At 40.3% G+C, this 24,016-nt stretch overlaps 3 protein-coding genes across 10 annotated transcripts in view; 1 reads left to right on the top strand and 2 right to left on the bottom strand.

Moving 5' to 3' along the window:
* Positions 1-16,005, bottom strand: part of LOC123505857 (prestin-like) — a 47,928-nt gene extending 31,923 nt beyond the window's left edge. The window contains exons 1-2 of one of the 4 annotated variants that reach the window (XM_045257651.1): positions 15,600-16,005; positions 5,972-6,027 (exon numbers count right to left, since the gene is read on the bottom strand). In XM_045257651.1, the coding sequence (XP_045113586.1) occupies positions 5,972-6,027 (56 nt within the window). In that variant the 5' untranslated portion in view covers positions 15,600-16,005. Of the gene's footprint in view, positions 1-178; positions 336-5,971; positions 6,028-6,508; positions 6,626-15,200; positions 15,345-15,599 lie in introns of those variants that run through there. The other 3 variants (XM_045257649.1, XM_045257648.1, XM_045257652.1) reach the window with 3 other exon arrangements.
* Positions 11,510-19,248, top strand: LOC123505858 (DNA replication complex GINS protein PSF2-like). Of its 4 annotated transcripts, none has more exons than XM_045257655.1 (5): positions 11,510-11,656; positions 17,650-17,771; positions 18,160-18,290; positions 18,585-18,692; positions 18,846-19,247. In XM_045257655.1, exons 2-5 carry the CDS (start codon positions 17,657-17,659, stop codon positions 19,044-19,046), a joined length of 555 nt encoding a protein of 184 aa, XP_045113590.1. In that variant the 5' UTR covers positions 11,510-11,656; positions 17,650-17,656; the 3' UTR covers positions 19,047-19,247. The 4 variants fall into 4 exon arrangements, with proteins under 4 accessions (XP_045113590.1, XP_045113589.1, XP_045113588.1 ...); XM_045257654.1 differs by lacking the exon at positions 11,510-11,656 and adding an exon at positions 16,171-16,257; XM_045257653.1 differs by lacking the exon at positions 11,510-11,656 and adding an exon at positions 16,473-16,495 and having other exon boundaries at positions 18,846-19,248.
* Positions 19,249-21,311: 2,063 nt separating this feature from the next.
* LOC123505732 (glucocorticoid-induced transcript 1 protein-like) overlaps positions 21,312-24,016 on the bottom strand; it is a 45,810-nt gene continuing 43,105 nt past the window's right edge. For both annotated transcript variants that reach the window (XR_006675245.1, XM_045257383.1), the window contains exon 9: positions 21,312-23,022. Coding sequence is in view for 1 of the 2 variants with exons in the window: in XM_045257383.1 (XP_045113318.1) it covers positions 23,008-23,022 (15 nt within the window). In the remaining variant the exon portion in view is untranslated. The remainder of the gene's footprint in view (positions 23,023-24,016) is intronic.

Genomic DNA, 24,016 nt, shown 5'->3' with positions numbered 1-24,016 from the left:
CCTGCCATGTAGTACGTTCGTCTTCAGCAGAACAGCAAGTATAAGTAAGTTCATAAGATTCTTGAGAAACTTGCAGCGCCGGTCAGCGTGCGGCGGAAGGCAATCTGTCAAACACCACGAGGTGCAACGCAACAGATGACACTCAGTCTCAAAGCAACAGCAGCAGCGTGAGGCTCACCTGGGCTTGGCGGAGGGCAGCTGGCAGTGGAGACACATGGCTGCTGTGGAGTGATGAGTTAAGGTGAGGTGAGGTGAGGTGAGGTGAGGTGTGGTGTGGCGTGGTGTGGGCTGCGAAGTGGTCTTCCCTACACAAGGCTGAGACGCCGCAGTCACCCTCCTTTATACGCCGCGACCCCACCCCTTCCTCCGCCGTGGTAAACTGACCCCCTTGAGCAAATACATTCCCGCCCCGTCATCCCCCCCATCACCTCTACCCCGGCGACGCGTAGTTACGGCTTCACGGCGAAACGCTGTGGAATAATTATTAGGTCATTCTGCCACGGACTGACACCAACGAATGGAAGTCGAAGGTTCACAGATAAGGACGAGAGGTGCTCGGCGTCGTGGCGGCGCCGCGGCCCTCCCTTTCACCGGTCCGCCTGTCCTTCCTACTGAGCTTAGAAAAACGTACATAAAACCACAAATAAATAGATAAATCGCAAATCAAGACGACGGATAAACCTTATAGGCAGAGAAACACGCCAAAAAAAGAACGTCTAAGCTAATGAGGGAATTGGATAGCGTGTCTGCAGGTGTGGAAAGAACGACCGGAGAGAGAGCGAGCCAGTGGAGATGGGACTGGCAGTGACAGTAGCGTTCCCCTCCTAGTGGTGCCCTCCGGAGTCCCCCCTGATAAGTGGCGGTCGGTGTCTCCTGCCCGGCGACACCCAGTCAGGGCTCCGTCTTGCCGGCGCCTGCCTGGACTCCTCCTTCTGGGTTACAAAAAGGTTTACCCACGCCACGGAGGAGACGACGACTTTCCCCTCGCCTGTGTGCGGAGGCTGGTGGCTGCTGCGAAAGTTGTCTTAGACGTAATTGGTTCGAACTAGTGGCGGGTCCCCCTCTTCCTCCTCTTCCTTATTGGCTTCCCATTCTCTCTCTCTCTCTCTCTCTCTCTCTCTCTCTCTCTCTCTCTCCATTACTTTTCTCCTCTTTCCTCCTCTAAATTCGTCTACGCTGCCGCCACTTCCCGTTCTTTCTTTTCTTTCTTTTCTCCGCCTCCGCCTCCTCCTCCTCCTCCTCCTCCTCCTCCTCCTCCTCCTCCTCCTCCTCCTCCTACCTCTGTCATATTTTCATCCTCCTAGCCCGCCGATGCTTCCTCCTCCTCCTCCTCCCTCTCTTATATATGCCACAGCCGCCATAGTTACCATTATTAGCGTTGCACTAAACCATTGGTACAGTACAATCATTTCAGTACCTCCTTGGAGGCGGATGGGCTGGGAGGACCACCACCAGAAAAGGCACAGTATACGACAGGTGGAGGGTCACGAGAGCTGTGCAGGGGACGGCCACTGCTGGGGATGGAGCGGAGAAGTAGGATGAGGCGAAGTAGGGATATTGGTGTGGAGGAAAACTGAACAGTTGGTGAGGCAACACAAAAGATACTCCTTTGAGGAATGGCTATTAATTGTTTCATAAGATATTTTAGAGCGATGAGCCTCTGCTGGAAGTAAGTATAGATATGTTTCGTACAGGAACAGCCACTATTTGGAAGAACCAGATGGAGGGATGGAAAGAGAGAGAGAGAGAGAGAGAGAGAGAGAGAGAGAGAGAGAGAGAGAGAGAGAGAGAGAGAGAAAAGGCTCTGATCACCCGTGGGTTCCATGCCTTGGCTGTGTTGGGTTAGCCGCGGTGATCCTTACATGCAGGAACTGGCCCAAGACAAACACTCCGGCACGTGTCCTCCTAAGCCCGTTACTGTACACGATTAATGAGTCCCCCAATGAAAGTTAACAACAGATGTAAATATATAAAAACACAGTATAATGATATTCCTGTCCATTGTTGTGTGGGATGTCTGAGGAAGGGGTCTTGTTTCCATTACTAACAGTGGCATTCCTCTACCTACGCCACAAGGCCACCTCGAGCCATGACTGTCCCGGGAGTAGCAAGGGGCAGTGAGCAGCGCAGTGTAGTCTTGCCAAAAGCTGAGTAAGCCTGCCGAAACATTTTGCTCTCTCGACATGACTGTTTACAAAGGCCACAGAGATGACTAGCCGGCTTATCAGTAGTGTTTCTTCTGTTAATAATGTAAAAATCTTATAAATATGTCACTAGAAACGTAAAATCAACCCTATTAACCAGTGTCACTTCAACTATACGTAGAAATATTGAAAGCATAGGTGCGGGCAGTAATGTTTCAGAATATAGTCTTAATTCTCACTGTGCTGTGTTTTCCTAGAGTTAAGTCCGATCTATCAATAATGTATCAGTCAGATTTTACAATGAAACTGTCAACAGAGAAAGTGACAAGCTTAACGGGAAACGAGACACAGTGAGGGTGAGTGCTGTGGTTTACCGGGCTATACTGGCCATGGCTACACCACGACCTGCACGTGACTGAGGCGCTGGTTCCTGAATGTCTACTGGCATATTTTTTTTTAGTGAATGACGGATCAAACAAGGAAGCAAGTGGGACGCTCACATGTGCAAAGTTGCCACGGAAACAAGACAAGGGCGAGGTGAGGACGTGGCGCCATCTCTCCAGGGACTTAGGTATAAGCATCAGGGAAAAGAACGTGTTGTGAATCTGTCATGCACATAAAAGAACAGGTGAATAATTAATCAAATAAAAAAATAAAAAAACACACGATGAAAAAAAGCTCTATACCTCTCACTGCTTTTTCTTTTTTTCTCATTTTTTTACTCCTTCCAACAGTTTTTAGATACGTTATCTTACAACAACCTTTTAAATAGTTTTGTACCCAGGCGAAAACAATATTCTCTCTCTCTCTCTCTCTCTCTCTCTTTGTTTCCTGTGTGTGTGTGTGTGTGTGTGTGTGTGTGTGTGTGTGTGTGTGTGTGTGTGTGTGTGTGTGTGTGTGTGTGTGTGTGTGTGTGTGTGTGTGTGTGTGTGTGTCTGTGCAAACAAAATTTTTACACAGTTCTGAATGGTAACAAAGCAAAGCATGGCCCTCAGCGGCGAGCGAGTCAAGCGCCCCTGAACGGCATGCAGTCACTGTCTTAGCTGAGGTAGACGGCGTGACAATGGCCCATATTCTCACAGGCATTGCTCTCGTTTGGGGTTCCTTTTCTTTTGAAGAGGGGCATTAGACAAAGGCAACAAAAAGGAAAGAAAAAAAGTCCATTGAGGTGCCTGTCCCTAAAGAAAGGTCATAAAGGATCAACTAAAATAGGAAAAGATGTCTTGAAACCTTTATTACTATTTTCAAAGGTTAAAGAGATGATTAGTTGGCTATCATAAGTGCTTTACCGTTTGGTGCATAGAAACAGTGTTAAACTATCACCACAGTCATAGAAACAAACATGAAAACTCCAATGACTTCCACTAGGACCTGCTAATATGGGTGTACTTCCCTTCCACGATACAGAGATATATAATGTGAAATCACCATCAGGTCATGGAAACACCCTTAGAAACTCCAGTAACTCCAGCTAGAGCCTGTTGAAAGCGGTTCAGCTCGGATTCTATCACATTCAGATGTGCAGAGCAGTAAGTTATAGCGTGCTCAGCAAAGACGAGACAAGCATCAGAAATAACTACACGATATCTCAGCCCGACACCCCACGAAAGTTGCAAGACCCAAAGTGAATGAGCAAATCAAAGCAGCGAAGAGTCAAGGTTACTAGAGAAGGAGTGATCAGCCGTCGAGTTAATGAGGATGCAGGAAGAATGGGCAGCGTCAGGGGTACGATAACCCTTAGGCGAGGCGAGACTGGAAGACAGGAAGTACGGAAAGGAAGGAAGGATGGATTAAGGAAGGAAGCAATGGCAGTGGAGTCCATGCAGTGGCCTTGTCCTAGAACTCATTTAAAGGTAAGATTCGTTAGTGTTCGATATATCAGAAGGGAAAATAACTCTTCGGGGAACTCAAAGCATTAGTGACTGACATTCGAGGAACACGCATGTAGGTACGTACAGGAAGGAAAGTAACTCCTCTGGGAAGCGATCCTCCACCAGGGCTAGAAATTGTTCAGGGTAGAGACTATTATCAACATTTCTGAGTCACACCTCCGCTACTTTCAGAATGCTCTACAAGTAATTGCTTTGACAGGGAGAAGAGGTTAAATGGTGTTTTCACGCTTCCAGTGACACATTAATAAGATTTCTACATTACCAACCGAAGGGCATTGAAATCAGTCGTAGTGAGAGAGCAAAACATTTTTGTATACGGCTTTGTGATTTGGTGCGAGTAGAGTTCGACGGGAGAAGTTTGTGACTCTAGGAAAATATACATCTCGTAACCAAAGAAACCATAAGGGGAGATAAACTGCGAAAATAAGGGAGGTAAGAGGAAGAAAGGTAGAAGAAAGAAATAAACTGGAAAGAAGAAAGGTAAAAGGAAGAAATGAAGGAGGAAGTATATAAACAAGACATCCTTGACTGAACATGAGAATGTATGTGAGTGAATGTGTTTAGTTTTTCTTTCTCTCTTCGCTTTTGTCTTTTTTTTTCGATATAAGACTTAATGTTTTTTTTTCAGGGAATGTATTATTGACTTGGGCGTGCAAGACGTACCCGAGATATTGACCTTGCTTCAAGACAATGAACGTGCATGTTCGTGTGGACAGAAGCTATATATAGTGATTCCTTTGATATTTCCCACAGTTAACACACACTCCTATGCTTCATACAGGAACTACCGCGTGTAGGCCTGCTGATATCTAGCACCTTCCCTTATGACTTTCAAATTAATCATATTCAACCTTCATTACTGCAGCTGTCATATGCAGAAGGTTTAAGCGGAAACAGAGAAAGTAACAGACGCATAACAATGCCCTTGAAAACTTCCACTCCTGTATTCAATTATCTGGTCTTCTATAGTGAGAGATGGAAGACTAACGAGAAAACAGAGAATAAATGCCAAACACAAAACAATGAGAAATAAAAAGTTGCGGCGAGGAAGTGGAGGAGACAGAGAAAAGCAAAGCGACAACCAAAGGAGACAAGGGGGGAAGGGCGCAGACGTGGATGAGTCATCGAATTCATTACCTTCTGGACGCGATGTGGAAAGGCTTTGCTCTGACCTGATGTAAATCTTAACGAGGGGAGAGGTCAGGAAATACTCAACACACACACACACACACACACACACACACACACACACACACAAGGCAATACAAAGAGAGCGCGACCAGTTACCACCTGGCACTTATATTATTTCGGAGCTTACAACAGATATACAATGAAACACAAAGGAAGAACAAGCATCATGGTATTTCTTTGGGACCTTTACGACACTGTTTGTGACAAGTTAAACTGATTTGAAGTAATATTAGAGTAAAGGAGAAGGTTACACGTGTTGGATACTTAAGATTATTTGGGAAAGCAGGTTACAATCAGGCATAGGAGAGGGAAGAGTATGTATATGTGATGCACTGTCTCTCTCTGTCTCCTACTCTTTTACCATACAAACTGATTAACTATTTTCACTGTTATCTGACACCTTTTTTATTTAATCAATAATAACTGAGACATTTCCTCTTCCTCTACAGCAAAACATATTGCTTTAATTCTTTTATTTCTTCTAGACACATGCATGCCATATATTGTGCTGTGTTTGGTGCTATGAACTGTTTGCTATCGCTGTGAAAGGGTTAGTGAAGATGCACGGTGTGGGATGAAATTAACTAGCTGACATAACCAAAAAATTATCCTGCTTCACCTGTTTCATGTTACCCAAGAGATGGGGTTTGCCAAAGGATCTATTTATTACTTCTCTCCCTCATCCTCCCTTACAACTTCTCCTTTTCCCTTCTTGCCTTCCTTCCCTCTTCCATTCCATCTTACCTTAGAAGCACCGTTCCCTCCATCTCGTCCCCGGAAACCTCGTCACGGCCGGTCATCTGCAACAAGAAGGACTGTTTAGCACATTTAACACATTTTCGCAAAGCACAGCTTGCTAAATTTAGCTTCCCACCCTCACCCCCTGCCGGTTTCTCCCCACCTGCGCTCAAGTACTACCTGTGTGTGTGTGTGTGTGTGTGTGTGTGTGTGTGTGTGTGTGTGTGTGTGTGTGTGTGTGTGTGTGTGTGTGTGTGTGTGTGAGCGGTTTATAAAATGTTAATGTGGGAATTGCTTTTCCTCAAATTAATCTCGTTTTTATTTTTTTCGCATCTATCTTTACCACTTACAGACAAACACACACACACACACACACACACACACACACACACACACACACACACACACACACACACACACACACACACACACACACACACACACAAACAAACACACACACACACACACACACACACACACACACACACACACACACACATACAAAGGGAGGGACAGCAGCAGCAGCAGGAGCGTGACACACACCTGAACCAGACCTCTCCTCAACCCGCACTGACGCCTCTCAAACTCACGAAACACACGGTCATAATTGGCACAGTGCCTCACCACAGCGGGACAAACTGGCATCCCTGCGTTCACTATATCTACTTCTTCATTTTTCGTGGAAGACGTTATAAACAAGATTCTTTTTACCATAGAGGAGAAGACAGGTCACACATATTGCCTTCTCCCAGTGCTTGCTTGCATCGTGCCCGCCCACCAACCAACTTCGGATCTATCCAGTAAGGACCAGTAAGCTTTGGAATGGTGACCGCTTTTTTCCGACAACCCTCGTGTCAGTGGCGGCTTGTGTTCCAGTGAGTTTGACGCCGCGCCGGCCATACTGAAGCCACGCCGAATCCCTCTCTCCATATAGATATTTAGAATGTAGTGTTAGTGGGATAGTATCAATACCTACAGTTTCTTAGTATGCAAGCACGCACACACACACACACACACACACACACACACACACACACACACACACACACACATGAATATTTAATAAAAGTTTGCTCTGGTAGCCTTCCCACGCACTCTATAATGTTAACAAATAAATATAAATAAAAAAATGACTATAGTGTACGTTATGGGGAGTTTTTCTTAAGGACCACTAGCTGATGTATGTGAATTGGTGTATCATTAGCAATAAACACTTACACACTCACACACACACACCCGGTAGCTCAGTGGTTAGAGCGCTGGCTTCACAAGCCAGAGGACTGGGGTTCGATTCCCCGGCCGGGTGGAGATATTTGGGTGTAGTGAGTAGGTACGGGATGTAAATCGAGGAGTTGTGACCTTGTTGTCCCGGTGTGTGGTGTGTGCCTGGTCTCAGGCCTATCCGAAGATCGGAAATAATGAGCTCTGAGCTCGTTCCGTAGGGTAACGTCTGGCTGTCTCGTCAGAGACTGCAGCAGATCAAACAGTGAAACACACACACATTTTCAGTTCTACACCAGTTCTAGTTTAATTTTTTTTTTTTTAAGTCGTTGTAACAAATTATCATCATTAGTGGCACTTACACATATCACCACCACCGTGCACCAAACATAGACACAAAGCCCTCCACTCCTACCTACACCAGTTCTACCTCAATGTTTTCGTCCGCGTAACAATTCATCATCACTACTGGAACCCATAAATCTACGACTGTCGCCCTTCAGCCTCCAGAAATCACACGTCTTCTGGAAGGTTGAAGGGAGCTCCGAAATGCCGCCGCGCCGCCACTCAACCCAAAAAAGGTGGCAACAGGTAACGGAGTGATGTGTTTTTATTACGTCCTTAAAGTCGTTCTCTAAACCCCGGAGACAAAGGTAACCTGAAGCCAAGGCGAGGGAGAGGAAGAAGAAAAAAAGAAAAAGAAAAAAAAAGTGGGTTCATAGGCCGGGTTGGTTTAGCACTAGATTCGACTCAGGTTTTGTTAGCAGGCCTACACTACACTACACACACACACACACACACACACACACACACACACACACACACACACACACACACACACACACACAAGGTAGCCATGACTATCCGGGAGGCTAGAGGAAGAAGGGTCTGGGACGGGAAGGGAATCCAGTGAAGGCTGAGTGACCGATCCCAGAGCAAATGTTTCAGCTTCCTATTGTTTTTGCTTCCCCATTGCGCCCGTCTGTCCTTTCATCACCTCCACTGTAATACGTTAGGCAGCTTCTCATGCCGTCAATTCATTCTGTACTCATCATTCTCTCATTCACTCACTCACTCACTCATTATACCTCACCATGAACTCATTTTTTTTTCTTTCTAGGCCCATCTAACCCTGAACTCCTATTTCTCCTATTTTTTACGTAAATTTTTTTCTTTAACTCTATTCCTACGTTATCTTGTCTATCTAATCCTCGCCTTCCTCACCATTAACGTTGAAAAAAATCCTCAGTCACATAGCTTTGTTGTTGCGAGTCTCGGCGTCTTAGCTCAGTCAATCCGTCAGTCACATGCCCCATATCTTCCCGTGCAATCATCACCAGCTTAAACCCTTCAGTACGGGGCCGCTTTTTGATCATAAGTTTTGGGGTAAGATTAGACCATTTTAGTTACATTAGGAAGGGTGTATGAAGGTCAGAAGATTAATGGGCAGTCTTTACTATTTTAATGCCCCATGTGAGTTTCTGAAGCTGTATAAAATCACCAGATAGTAGGCAGAATGAAGATGAAAACGCGTCATGGTACTGAGGGGGTTAAGCTCTCACCTCCAGGAACGTTCACCCCGCCTCCCACATCACACAGGCTTCCTCTTCTCTGCCAAACCTTGATTATATTGTGTCAGGGCTTCGCTTGTATCTCGGCCACAGCGAAAAAAAAAATGTACAGAAGAAAGTTAGGCATAGAAATTGCGGTCAGGCGAAAGACAGGGACAGATGTGAGCGCCTTTCCTCGACCTCTGCCAACTCGTATCCTTGCGAGGTTCATTAAGATACCAACTGCCAGTGTAAACAGCGACGAACCGACCCGCCCCTCAAGTGTTTTGTATGTGCTTTGTTTTCGTTGCTGTTGATTTGTGGCTTATGAGAAAGTGATGTTGCTAGTTTACTCTGATTTAGAAATGGTGGTGTTTTGTTGGTGTTATTGTTGTTGTTGTTGTTGTTGTTGTTGTTGTTGTTGTTGTTGTTGTTGTTGATGATGATGATGTGGAGGTGTTGAAAGATTAGTTAATAGCTGTTGTTGTGGTTAGTGGTTGGTTGTTGTAGTGGTAGTTTGTTGTTATTGTAGTAGTAGTAGTAGTAGTAGTAGTAGTAGTAGTAGTAGTAGTAGTAGTAGTAGTAGTAGTAGTAGTAGTAGTAGTAGTAGTAGTAGTAGTAGTAGTAGTAGTAGTGGTAGTATTAGTAGTAGTAGTGGTAGTAGTAGTGGTAGTATTAGTAGTAGTAATAGCTATTGCTGTTGTTTTTGCTGTTGCTGTTTACAGTAAATTGTGGTTATATCCCTTCTTTTTTTCCCTAAAGACAAAAAAAAAAAAAATAAATAAAAATAAACCACAAAAGGAAGTAATATTTCCCCTTTGTGTGGATACTTTTCCTCTCCTAACACGAGGCGAAAACCACAGCAAGACGTCCTTTGTTTTCTAGCTTCTTTTACATAACATGATATCTAGAGCGAACAAAAAAAAAAAAAAAAAAAAAAAACTGAAGTGAAAGTCACTATGAATAAGTAAGTTTTATAAGTCACTCGTGCTCTCATGTGACACACAATTTCCTTTTATTTTTTGGGGCATATTTTCGTTAGATTTACTCGGTCTTTAACTCCTTTAGTATTGGGACGTATTTTTACCTTGAGTTTTTGGTATGATTAGACGATTTTGTTGACATTAAGAAGGATCTATGGAAGTCACAAGACTAATGGCCACAGTCTTCACTATTTTATTCCTCCATATAATTTTCTGAAGCTGTATAAAATCACCAAATAGTAGGTACAATAAATATGGAACCGCGTCATGATACTGAAGTGGTTAAGGATGTGTTAGTCTTACATGGAGGATGAAACTTCTGCAAGGAAAGTCATTAAGTATAAGCCAGGTAATAAGTCATGAGACACTGAGACTAAATTTCCTGCTCCCCTCTCTCTCTCTCTCTCTCTCTCTCTCTCTCTCTCTCTCTCTCTCTCTCTCTCTCTTTTAAGAATATGCTCGAGAAATAATAGACAAATAAAACATAGACGAGCTACTCTGTAATCTCGCGACATCCTTTTATTGTAGAGTGCATTTTCCCATTAGTCTGTCTTTGGTGTTTTAGAAATTAATAGATCACAGATTTTTTCCTAAGAATATGCTCGAGAAATAATAGACAAATCAAATATGGAGAAGCTGCTCTGTAATCCCTGGCTGTTCTTTTATTTGTGTGCATTTCCCCATTAGTCTGTCTTTAGTGTTTTAGAAATTAATAAAACACAAAGGCACTGCTCTCCTCTCTGATCGCTGCGGCCTCTTCCTGCTGGGACTTCCTCGCTTCCAGTGATGATCAAACTCAGCGAATTCACAGACAAAATATATCTTGTCTAAGTAAGACGTGTATCCGTGTGTGTGTGTGTGTGTGTGTGTGTGTGTGTGTGTGTGTGTGTGTGTGTGTGTGTGTGTGTGTGTGTGTGTGTGTGTGTGTGTGTGTGTGTTTATGTTGTTCTCCTTCAATATTGTTTAGAATTAATAAAGATACATCAGAAACATTTTGTCCCATTCTGTGTTTTTGTTTGTTTGTTTGTTTTGTGCTACTCTCTCTCTCTCTCTCTCTCTCTCTCTCTCTCTCTCTCTCTCTTTCTCTCTCTGTCGAGTTGTCAGCGTTAGTTAGGGGAAAGCCGTCTATTCCACGCACTAGGTAAGAAGGAACCACGTAATCCATGGGAGTGATAACAATGGTGTGATCGAAGGAACAACAAGAATGCGATGAATTTGACGCAACACAGCACGAGGAAATACTGCCAATCACAATATTCCCGTGTGTGTTGGACTGATAACGTGTCAAGGGCTGAGACAATACACACGTTTCCTCTTGGTTTGCTGGAGTCGATAGGGCGTTCAGCTGCTGCATTGCACGTGTAGGAATTGAGATTATATGGTTTGGTGAATACATACATTATACAACCCTAAATGACAAAACAATGAAATGAAACACTGCATTATAGTACGTAAAGGTTTTAACATTGTAACTGCTAAATAAATGTTTTGTATTATCCACGAAGACAAAAGAAAAAAAGATAATTGCTGTGAGTTCGATACTGTAGCAGGAGATATTAAGAGTACACACACACACACACACACACACACACACACACACACACACACACACACACACACATGCACAGACGATTGACTGCAATTCCATGTGGTAGCTCACAATTACTACTATTATCTATTTTTAGTTTCTATTTTTTTTCCGAGTGCCACTAAAATGCTACGTAATGCAATCGGCGTCACATGTAAACAGGATATATGCATGAAGGCGGGGCTTTCCCATTGCTTCATGGTATTGCGTAAAGTTTAGTCATCAGACGGCAGCTCGTGATACCAAGTCCAAGAATTCAGTGTCTGACAGCAATGCAGTGCGGTCTCCGCCGCGAGACTTGTTGGAAAGCTGGTCGACAGATGACGGGGTTGAATTGAAAGTGCAGATGGTAAAGTAGTCTTATTGTATTTCAAAAACTTGGAGAAAGAAGATTGGTTTTCATTCAAACATTACTTAGCACATGTTATATGAATGGTAGTAAAGCCTCTTTGTTTATTTCCGCCTTAAGTTATCTGGTTATCTACAAAAAATTAATCCATCAGTCACAGTGTAATACGTGTCTAAGAAGTTAACACACCGGCTGCCGCAGCGAGGCGCAGGTAAGATAGGCAAACAGGAATGGAGGGTGCATATCGTTTGGGAACCGCCATTCTACCAAGACATGTACTCACAATCAAATCAAGTCACTCGGCTGTGTGGATACTGCCATGTTTGCCTCCCTGCTGCGATTGCACGTCAGGACACGTGAGCCACTGTTCACCCTTAAGTACGAATAAAGATAACTACGGGAATATGTAATGTATAAATGCATGCGTATCGGTATCCAAATTATCTGTTATTTTTTTCGGTGCAACAAGAGACTCAGCCACTTACAGTGTCTTAAAGAGCGGTGAGGTCTGCCTGTCTTCACACACACGACTGATACTCACGAGAGAAGGCCGAAAAGTCACGCATCCTGTCCCCTCGTGGAATGATTTAAAGTCTAGGAATACCCAGCAACTCATCCTTTCATTCTCCCTTGAGTAGTGACCTCGAATACGTGGAACAGAGATATACAGAGAAGCGGTGAAGGGCAGATTACAGAGAACTTTATGAATCGCCACTACTGAAAGATATAATTTCTCATGTAGCAACTTTACTGTGATATTATTTATTCACTTTAGACTGAGAAACTATTTACATGATCCTAGTCTCGTTTTTCTACCTTTATAGTCCAATTTTTCTTTTACCAGGAATTGCGATCTCAAAAATTTCGACTCTTTACTGGAAATGGAGGCTCTAGTGGACGTTATGTATTGTGAGCTTAGAAAGCCTTCACTGTTGCCTCATTTTGTTCATCAGGGATTGCATTCGACACCGTAACACGGCCCTAATGGACATCATTGAGAGATTAGAGATCCTTAATTCGAAAACAATAATAAATAAAAAAAAAAGTAGGTAGAAATGATGCATAAATAAGTACACGATGACAAAGAAAGACCAGTCCGTCCCCTCCACAAGAATATCAAGAAAAGTGTCGATAAGAAAGGTACGTAATAAAATAATGCGTTCACTCAAGTGCTGACTACTGCCGCTATCAAGGAGAGGGAGTGTTGAGATGTGCAGAGGTTCAGTTCGCGGTTCAGTATTCTTCTTCTGACGAAGAAACAGTGGACACGTGACGCAAATGTGGATCTGCTCCTGCTTCTATTTCATGTGATTCTTCTGGTTTTTTTTTTTTTTTTTTTGTGTGTTGTATATTATGATTATCTGATGTTATGTATCTCAAAGAATAAAGTTACGTAAAATCTCTCTCTCTCTCTCTCTCTCTCTCTCTCTCTCTCTCTCTCTCTCTCTCTCTCTCTCTCCACACCTCACACGCCCTCCCTCAGTTACAGTGTCCTGCCCTCCCTCACTCCCTTACCACCGTAAAATCAAGCCAGGCAGATAAAGATGCTTGAGAGATGCCTTCTGGGAGGAGTGGCCATTCCCTTGCCTGTTAATGTAAGGAGACCAGAGTATTGCGTAAATTCCACTGTTTATACGAGAATGACGCAAAAGATTCCCAAAACTAGGAGTGGTGTGCCTTAACGTGGAGGGCTTGTGTTAACGAGAAGAATAAATTCAGCATTACAGCATCACAAGTAATGCATAAAATTGAGAGATGGTTTAAGTATTACACACGGCGAATAGAGAAGCTGATAACATGATGGCACTCAACAAGATGCGTTACTGAAATCAAGGGAGTAAAGCAGTGTAACGTTAACGCCTCCTGCACGACAGATATTTCTATTTACATATATACACGTATAGTTCCAGCGGGAATACATGGATGCTTGAATGAAACTAAAGTGACTCTATTCTTTATCGAAGTATGACCTCGGCAGCGTAATACAGGAAAGTATAAACACTCACATAGTCATTACAGAGAAAAATACTCGTATATAAATAAAATTCCATATAGGACGAGCTGACTGGCAGCAGGAAATACGTTAAGTTTGACAAGTAATGAACGGAGAAGCGAGTAAACACATCAGTAAATATAATTCCGTAGCTGATGTCAGCGAACTAAAAGCTGCGTTCCCCCCCCCCTCTGGTATTGACTTAACCTTTATTTATAAATTCAAACATACATAATTATTAATACTTAAACCAAAATTGCGCCTAATCAGGTAAGTGGGGTCTGAGGTGCAGGGCTGGCTTCATCTCTCACCCTCATTCTATCGCCCTACTGTTGCTCACAGTCCAACAACTTGCTGCCTTCAGGGACTGTCACACTACGTCACGTCATGGAGGTTATTTGATCAAGCAGCGCCTCACCTCAACACCCTAAAGAGATCCAAGGAATGGCCCGCTTGGTAGCTTATTGGACCCTGTGTGTTGAATTCGGTCAGTTGAGCGTTGATTTCACGAAGCAATTTCAATAAAAAAAATACAAATGATTGAGTATCTGCAACTTGGCAGCTCCGCAGGATATGTTATCAGAGTTATTTTAAGGGAGAGGTAGTAAGTGTCGTCCCCATCTGAGTTTGGTGCTGAGAGAGAGAGAGAGAGAGAGAGAGAGAGAGAGAGAGAGAGAGAGAGAGAGAGAGAGAGAACACGAAACCATGATCCTAAACAGGCATGAATTACTAAGCGTAATAACTAAACAAAATCAATAAATTTCAATTAGAAAATAACAAAGCTCTCGTACCGCAGGAAGCGATGTAGATAATAGTTGATAAAAAATATAGTCAACAGTTTACTGACCTTTCTAGGCCTCCTGCATCCTGCCAAGATTGGATGCAAGTTGCATAGATATGATTATGAGAGGTCCAAGCCTCGTAAGAGACAAGCAAGGCAGTTCACGGTGGACTCAAGGTCACAAACCTGTTAAAATGCGCCGCATTCTTTTATACAGTCATCAGCATTTTCCCTCAGTCTAACTCCTTGCTCTGTCTTGCTGAGTCTCCTTACAAAATCTGACTAATTATATATTCTAAGTAGAGCAGAAGACCTAATGTACAGTGAAAATTCGTGATGCAAGTTATTCCGTTTCTATTCCACACTAAGCACGCATGAATATTTTCACTGTTAATCGCAACCATTAAACACTTTCTTACTTGATGATAATCATCAAATAAAAAATAACATTTTTTTACCATTTCGTTTGTGGTCTAGATCCTGTTATGTATATCATATAATATTATAAATTGCACATAATATTTTCTATCATAGACAATACACACAACGTGATTTGCCTTCTCATAAAAAGAAAAGCATATTTTCATCTGATCACTACATTTGAGTTTTCCCTGGTGGTAAGGTGACAGATATTTGTACATATTTGTTACAGGAACTATCAAATGTAGGCCTGTTGGCTTCTTATGTTCTAATGAGTAGACAAACCTTGCCCATAGTACGTACAGGCTACTTATCAAAGTCTCGTTCTCTCCTTTTGCATGATTACATACCATATGTGTAGGGTTGAGGGCAGGACACGCACAACGACAATCACAGATTACCAAGAGGAAGAAACACAACAGTGGGATATACACACACGCTTGGCTTGAGCTGAGCTTAGGCTTCGGAATTTTCCTCATAAATTAATTGTGCAAGACCACAGACCGGACTAGTTTTTCTTCTCCATAAGCATGATCTTTATACATCAGAAAAAAAAAAAAAACACACACAAGTGCGTGGAGAATTAAAGTGAAGAACACAACATAACTAACATCTCATTTCGTGCGCCTATAACAAGCAATAGTAATGTTGAACATCAAATATTATACTCTATTCAATCTTTGGCTTCCTTGCACGGTGCACACACACACACACACACACACACACACACACACACCCACACACCTAACCTTGCGTTGCTGTATTTAGAGTTTGTGTCGGCGGCCTCCTCACGGTCGCCAGAAAGTCAGCACTGTCAGCACATGGGTTCAACTCAGCTTGCGCACCGATGACTGATCAATTATTGTTCACTAGGTGTTGCTCAGAGCAGCCTACCGGTTTTTCTTTTACATAAAACCTGTGAATCTTGCTTATCTGTGGCTTTACTCCCGGATCAGCTGTTTTGTGCGTTATGATGCAACATTCTACTGGGCTAAAATAGGTTTGCTTTCGCGAAAAGAGCCTCAGTCGTTGCTCGTATCTCTAGTGTATTGTAGATTGAAGTATATGCACTTTTAAAACACGAGAAAACACCAACATTGTCTAGATGAAGCAGTTAAAACGATAGGTTTCATCTCCGCGTTTCCCCACAAATATTTCCACAGCCCACAGGCTGTTGTCTGCTGTCGCCAACAAATGAAGTTCTGGGAACGTGTTTGAATTTAGAGTGTCAAATATGACAAAATATTTAGATACAAAAAAATATTATTAGTTTTCTGATGAGAGGTATCTCAATTTTTAAATATATTTTGCACTGATAAAATGAGTGAATGAGTTCTGAGGAAGCCATCTGTTACCAACGGAGGCGGACTGTTTTGGCTGTAAACAAAGTACCGCGGGAACACACAGGTTGGTGGCCACCCGTGTACTGTGTAGTCGGGCAACCATCCTGCATTATTCTGTCTTCGTTACCCTTTATAGTTTGGTAGAAATCATTAGCATAGAGACACAACTGGAGAAAGTAGAAAACAAATTTTTTTTAACATTTGATGGTACATAAATGTGGAATGGACGAGAACTCGGCTCCACTTTAGTGTCAGCGTTACAGGTCTGGGAGGGATGATGTGTGCCTAGCAGTGATGGGATTGTAAGACAGAATTTAAGACTGTTCTCCTTAATCATTTTGTGTGTTTGTGGAGATAAGATAGGGACAGTCTTGGAGAAAAGGGGGCTGGCAGTGCTGGCAGCCTGTTGTTAGCGTTCTCAGTTGCTATGCTTTTGGGTAATATGGAGATAACCATAGCCTCTTCTCCCTAGGATAATATATGTTTCATAAGATTAAAGTTGAAGAATATGCATTATGTCAACTTCCAGAAACTTGTTGAAACAAAAAATGGTAGAGATGTTGGCAACTGTTTTTAATCTAGTCATTTAATATAAAAGCACGAAACTCACATATCATGTAGAAGAATCGGTGATCTTGTTGCTAACATCCTAACCTAACCAAATCTAAACATTGTGTAGGTAAGGAGGTTAAGCTGCATCCAGATGATCGAGCTGTGTATGTAAGCACAAATGGGCAATTTGCCCATTGTCTGGCCTACCATTTGTGATCAATAACATATTTGCAAAGTGTCTGGTTTGGTAATTGTGTGAAATCATCAGACACTGCTCATGCCAAACAACCATTTCCTCTGACTACTGTTTGGGTTTGATTGTGCCAGACTGACACAGTGTGGTCAACATTACATTTATGTCTGTGGATTTTGCTTGGTGGCGAGCAGTGGTGTCAAGCTGTGCTTAATCATGTGGACACACAATTAACACCAATATCAAGATAAGAAATGTGATGGCATTCATAGCATGAATGGCAGGGCTATGTGACTCCTCTAAATATTTGTTTTTTTTTTAATGCTTCAACAAGTTTCTGGAAGTTGATTTATATCACATGATATTCTGCAGCCTTAGTTCCATCTGACATGTATTAACCTTAGGGGAGAAGAGGGCAAGATTACCTCCATATTATTCTGCATTTCTGTTGCACATGGGGTGAGTGAGGATACTGCCACATGGGACAGGAGAGACTACTAGGTAATGGAGCTATAAATTTTTTTTTTTTTTTTTTTTAACTTAATCACTTATTCACTGCATTTGTTTGTACGATATTTAAGGAAATGCATATATACCATATCTTCTCTTTCTCACTTTTCATTGCATTATAGTGTCTCATATCATCCCTTGCTTTTAGAATGTTATCAGTTTTGTTTTTAAATTGTAACTTGAGAAATATTTCATTTTTAGGGTAACGATGGATGCTGCGGAGGTTGAATTTCTGGCTGAGAAATTGCCAATCACTGTTGTACCAAACTTCACTCAAGACAAACTTTACCTTATATCAGGTGATGTGGGACCATTCACCCCAGGTGAGAATATCTCAGTTATATGACTTATACCACTATTAGTCAGGCTCTTCATTCCAAGATTAGAGTTTCCTTCATTTCTGAAGAATGCAAAGTCAGGGGAAGTTGAATAATGTACTATTTTCACTTTATAGTAACACATTTTTAATATACATATATTTCCATTTTCATTAATTAAAAAGCTTCAGCATCTGGGAACAGTATGTAAATTGATTTCTTACTTTCAGAATATTTGGACAACTTTTTCACTTTCAAATTAGGAAAATCAGGGAGTTCAGTATATCACAAAGTTCTATTTGTGTGAGTGAGTCTGCATGTCTACTGAAGCTGAGGTCTTATATCTTTAAATGTAGTGGCTTTTGTTCTTAAAAATTCTTAAATTTGAATCTAGGAATCCCAGTGGAGGTGCCTCTGTGGCTTGGGTTAAACCTACGTCAGAGAAGTAAATGTCGCATAGTTATTCCTGACTGGCTGCAAGAAGAGAAACTAGCTGAGAAAAAGGAAGAAGAGGCCCAGTCTAAGGTACTGTACTAAGTTGCACATTTGTCACTGTATTGCTGTTGTCCTCATATCTGAAAACAATAGTAAAAGTAATCTTGATTCACCCTTTTTTGATAGTTCTAGACATTTGAAATTTTATAGTGTTGAAGCTTTCCATGTTAGTTATACGTCTTCTTTAGACTTACGAATGGTGCATGCAGTATCATTTATAAGATGGTTTACTGGATGTAGTTTGATTCACCTTGCTTTTGAAGTTAGATGTCTTATTTTATCAATTTATTCCATTACCGTTATATTGTTAATTTAATATTTCAGGTGTTTACAGAAATGCCATGTGAGCATTATATGATTGTTGCTCAGTTACTGCTATCTGCTGAGCCTGAAGGCATTCCCAACTCACAACAGGTTAAAACTCTTCTTAAGGTCAGTTTGTGGTTCTTGTCTGAAGTAAATATCAAGTACTACTGGCCACCTTTGTAGGAATGATGCATGAATGTATTGGAGAAAAACAGTAGACTGCACTGTTCCCTGCATATGCATAAACTGGGCACTGGTGACTTTCTAACTTCTTTTCAGGACATCTGGGACTTGCGCATCTCTAAGCTACGGTCGTCTGTGGCAGATTTCATCCTTAGTGAAGGATCACACGCAAAGTTGGATCGACTAACACACATGGAAATTAACAGCATCAGACCCTTCCTTCCTCACTCATTAGATCAGGTATACCGTCTTGCAAAATCAGTGCATAACACTGAACTTTCTCAAACACAAGACTAAATGGAGGATTTGAGGATACAAACTTAATATAATATGTATTCCTTCTATGCATGTGGTAGCCTTTTGCAAAGGTGTTCACGTAACCAAGTTTCTACATAATGTGTGTTCTACTTTCCTATTGAATCTTAATACAGATTGAAATCATGTTAAATTTTCTGACTGGATATATATACGTATATATATATATATATATATATATATATATATATATATATATATATATATATATATATATATATATATATATATGGGGGCCGCTGTGGTGCAGTGGGACCGCGCGCGCTTTGTGGGCCCCAGGGTTCTCAAGCGCACGGGTTCGAATCCTGGCCACGGTCTGAGGTTAGGAAGGGCATCCATTCGGGGTAACGGTTCCTAAATGCCAAAACTAAAGTCCTCCTGACCTCTGTCAGGAGGCACGGTTCTAGCCCTAATGTAATAGGAGAACCAGACGTAAAAAAAATATATATATATATATATATATATATATATATATATATATATATATATATATATATATATATATATATATATATATATATATATATATATATATATATATATATATATATATATATATATATATATATATATATATATATATATATATATATATATATATATATATATATATATATATATATATATATATATATATATATATATATATATATATATATATATATATATATATATATATATATATATATATATATATATATATATATATGAATGTGCCAGACTATTAATCCACACAAAGTGGCCCAAAGCACTGTCAGCCTCTGACAGAAAGGAATAGCCTTGTGGACCACTGTGCTGCACTCCAGATTTTTATGAATTATATAGATTGTTTTAACTGTTTAAGTCTGTTATTAGAAATACATACATATATATTTTTATGAAGAAAAGTAAAATGCTGAAAGTACATACTATTTTGAGTTGCAAATATTTTGAAATAAAGCTGTTATTTTCTGTGGTTAACAGTTGTGTAGTGTGAGGTAATTAAAAATCAACAAACTGTTTGAAAACTAAATTGAGATATTTCATAAATTAAATCATTGGAGCTGCTGTGGTACGGTGGAACCATGCCCGCTTTGGGTGGCCAAGAGGTCTCCAAATGCACAGGTTCGAATCCTGGCCACAGTCCAAGTATAAGTAGGGTTTTCTTACTCTGGGTAACAGCTCCCCAACAGGTGGCTTTCAGGTAGGATGTCTCCTTTAGCTTGTAAATTCCCATGGAATAAGTAATGATGATAATAATAATAATAATAATAATAAATCATTATGCATAATTGGAAAAAAAATCATAGAACTAAGGTGCATGAAAGGTGGACATTAAATAAGAAAACTAGAAATGGAAAAATTAATGAAATATAAATGTTAGTGCAATAACAAAAGAGTTCAAGGATCTTGACTTCAAAGGTTTGGATAAATATTGTGATGTGAAAGATCAATTGGATCTAGGTATGTAAAAACTGACAGGCCACACACAAAGTACTGTGTACATACATGCATCAAATGCACATGAGTGAGTGAAATTTTGTTTATCCATATACAGTAAGCCCCTGCACTTGGTGAATTAATTAGTTTGGCGAAACTACCACCAATTGTGAATTTCGCCAAACACGAATTCTTTATACCATATAAATTGCCTAAAAATGCCTCAATCAGTATTTGCTCGTTGCCAAAGTCCCTATTTTGATCCCTAAAATACCATCTTTTGAGCTGAAATAAAATCTTTTGCCTTCACATATTAGAACACATGTACAAAACAGACCAATAAACAAGCATTTGTGATGCTTTCCTCGTCTGTACTCCCGTTTTTCCATCTGTTTCCCTCGCCCATTTTTGTCTTGCTGCCACCACCATTGTCCTTACCCCCACCGGTACCACCTGTTGCACTGGCAGTGGCCATGTTGGTGGTAAATTGCCAGAATTTGTTCCCACACTAGCAGAACAGAGGTAGCACAAAAAAAATGGCTGAAGGGGACTCTTACACTGCGTTCTGATAGGTTTAGAGAGAGGTCTGACGTCACGGGAGCCGTGTGGATCGCTTTGCAGCTCCAGTGGACCGCCAAGTTTGAATTCAAATCGCCAAGCGTGCACTCGGTGGTCCATGACCACCCTACCGCCAAAAGTGAATTTCGCCAAGCTGAGATTCGCCAAGTGCAAGGTCTTATTGTATGCATATATAATGCAGATAATGTTAAATGCAATGTTAATATTGTAAGAAATGAGACACTAAAGTGAATAAACAAGTAAAAACAATTAGAAATTAATAAATATATTAGAATACAGCAGTATGGTGTCATGGTACACATGAATGCATTTATGAGGAACTCCAATAAGTGGCAGACAGTTGGTCCGGAGGTTTGTGCCCCACCAAAAGATACTTTGGGGTCAGCTGATGTGGTTTTCCCTTGGGTGATGAATGAGTGGACACTGGATGAAAGCATTTTTACCCATTTTGTTCACACAGCATCTATGGCTGGACAGGTTTAAGTTTTGAGTAGTAGGCTGAATGTAATCACAGACTACTTGTATAGGAAGGTAGAATTGAGGTGACAGCCACCCTCAGTATTGAATGCTGCATACCTAGCTTGTCACATTTAGACATGAAGGTGAACAATCACAAAATAGTGGACATAGTGTTCCTGGCAACATTCTGTCAAGCCTACAAATCTTCATGTCTGTTTTCAGCATCTAATGCAATGTTATGAATCTGTATGTTGTTACTCCAAACACAATCCGTATCAACAGAACACATTAAAGTTTACCTCTTGACAAGAACATTACATACTCACCTGTGACTTTATTAATAATGGGAAGTCACTTGACATGTTTTATAATTCATTACTTCTGTCAGATAATTAAGTTCAGTTCATAAATCAGTAAATAAACATTTTAATGTCCACTAAATCTGTTACCTTACATGGCTGCATGATTTTAACTTCACATTGCATATGTCAGTACTCTTCATTTAGTATATCTAATTATCTATCAGAAAAATGAAATATTTAATTGATCTTTATGTACTCAGCATGCAGCAGATATCTGTATAACACTTTTCATCGTGCTGCATGTGAAGAAGTAATATTTAAATCATGAACAATGATATCCAAACTTAAGCAGATATAAACAAGATGTGTGTTTTATAGAATCATCAAATCAAAGTAATTATGGTCCAAACATCATTGAAAAATTATACTTTTGAGATATATCTGACACTTATTCTTTAGTCTTTAGTCTGTGGCAGATTATGTGTTTGCACATGTGTGAACTAGCCAGTGTTTCCAATAGTGAACAGGAAACTGAAACAATGATGGCAGACATAAAAGTAATAAAAGATGTCACTGCATGCTAACAAATGCACATTCATGTCATTAAGATATGCCACACCTTCAATGTCAATCCTGAATAAAGTCTGAAACTACACAAAGAGGATGCTGGATTAGATGAAGACAGGAATTATAAAGAATTCTTTTCTTTTAAGGACTTGTTCCTGGAGTGCACAGATGTAAGTAATTGATATATAAATTTATTTTTGTACTGGTCCAAAAACATGGGATGCATTTCTGAGAGGATACTTGCCCATTGTTTAACATAAGTTTCCCTATTTTGACATTTGCTAGACTAATAATATCAATATAGGGAATATAGCTACACCATTGCCTCACTTGGTGAAAGGTTTCCATTCCTACAAACTCTTTTGATAGACAACAATATTTTCCATTGGCTTTCCCGATAATACTGTAGTAGAGAATAAGATAACAAAAAGGTGCAAGTTTATGCCAAAAATTACAAAGTAATTAGAGATGACATAATACTGACAAAGCTCAGCAGTGATTCTGCACCTCTGTGATGTAAGAATGAGCTCGGCTATGGATCTGTGGGACTTAGTTTAATTGGGCCAAGGGTGGCAGCACACAGCCTATCCAGGTGGTCATCCTTCCATGTGGGTCGGTCAGTAGATGGATATCTGAGGAAACATGGAGAAGGTAAAGTGGTAACCTTGATTTTACAAGTTACTCTGCATCCTTAAATAAGGCAATTTTAACTGTTTTGGGTTTAAAACTGGTAAAAACATAAATGTTATGACAAGTGGATCCTCCTGGACACATCACAGACTCAAAAACTGACGACACATACTTGAGTGTTGTAAGGCAATGGAACCTGGTGTGTAGCCTGTTACATGGTGTGAAGGAATGGATGCCATGCTCTGGTAAGCATTTTCATGTTAATTCCATTTAAAGGGAGAAACTAGGCTGGTTATCCATACTCTGAATGAATAATAAAATAACAGTGCTTGAGTCAGAATATTATAACATACATTTAATTTCCTAGCACAAACCCTGCACATGGTGCCTTGGACACCAGGACACCAAGACACTGTAAATGGATAGATATCTTTATGAATTTATGTCCTGCATCTGTTAATTTATCATCAGCATTATTGTTATTATTACTCGTATTATTATCATTATCACTTTTTATGTATTATCATTACCACTATTAATATATATATATATATATATATATATATATATATATATATATATATATATATATATATATATATATATATATATATTTAAAGTGGGTGTTTGCTTTCTTGTGAGAAGTATTTTATGATTTTTTTTGCTATGAAATTTCAGGGCTTCTTTCATAGATACCACGTCACAGGCAAGCTGCATAGAAAATACACAAATGTACAAATGTGTTATTATTGAGACGACAGTCTGGCTGCAGGTTTCTATGCGCAAGGTGAAGTTTTGGATGAAATATTTTGCAAGTAATTTCTAAAAAAAAATAAATAAATAAATAAAATAAAATAAATAAATCATTAAAAAAAAATCTGTCAAATTCTGATATTTTAGTTTTTCAAAGCTCAATAATTTATATAAAATATTTACAAATCCACTGAAATTTTCTTTTTAGAATCTTACATTTGGAAATGTTTTCTTAGCCATTAT

This window comes from Portunus trituberculatus, chromosome 18 (genome assembly GCF_017591435.1).
Source record: "Portunus trituberculatus isolate SZX2019 chromosome 18, ASM1759143v1, whole genome shotgun sequence".
Lineage (NCBI taxonomy): Eukaryota > Metazoa > Arthropoda > Malacostraca > Decapoda > Portunidae > Portunus > Portunus trituberculatus.
Note: the sequence above shows the minus strand (reverse complement) of the source record. Positions and strands in the feature narration are given on the sequence as shown.

Excerpts from the sequence above, each read along its gene's own strand:
- LOC123505858 (XM_045257653.1), top strand. Across the intron at positions 17,772-18,159 it reads TGTGGGACCATTCACCCCAG|GAATCCCAGTGGAGGTGCCT; the intron begins GTGAGAATATCT and ends ATTTGAATCTAG. Across the intron at positions 18,291-18,584 it reads AAGAAGAGGCCCAGTCTAAG|GTGTTTACAGAAATGCCATG; the intron begins GTACTGTACTAA and ends TTAATATTTCAG.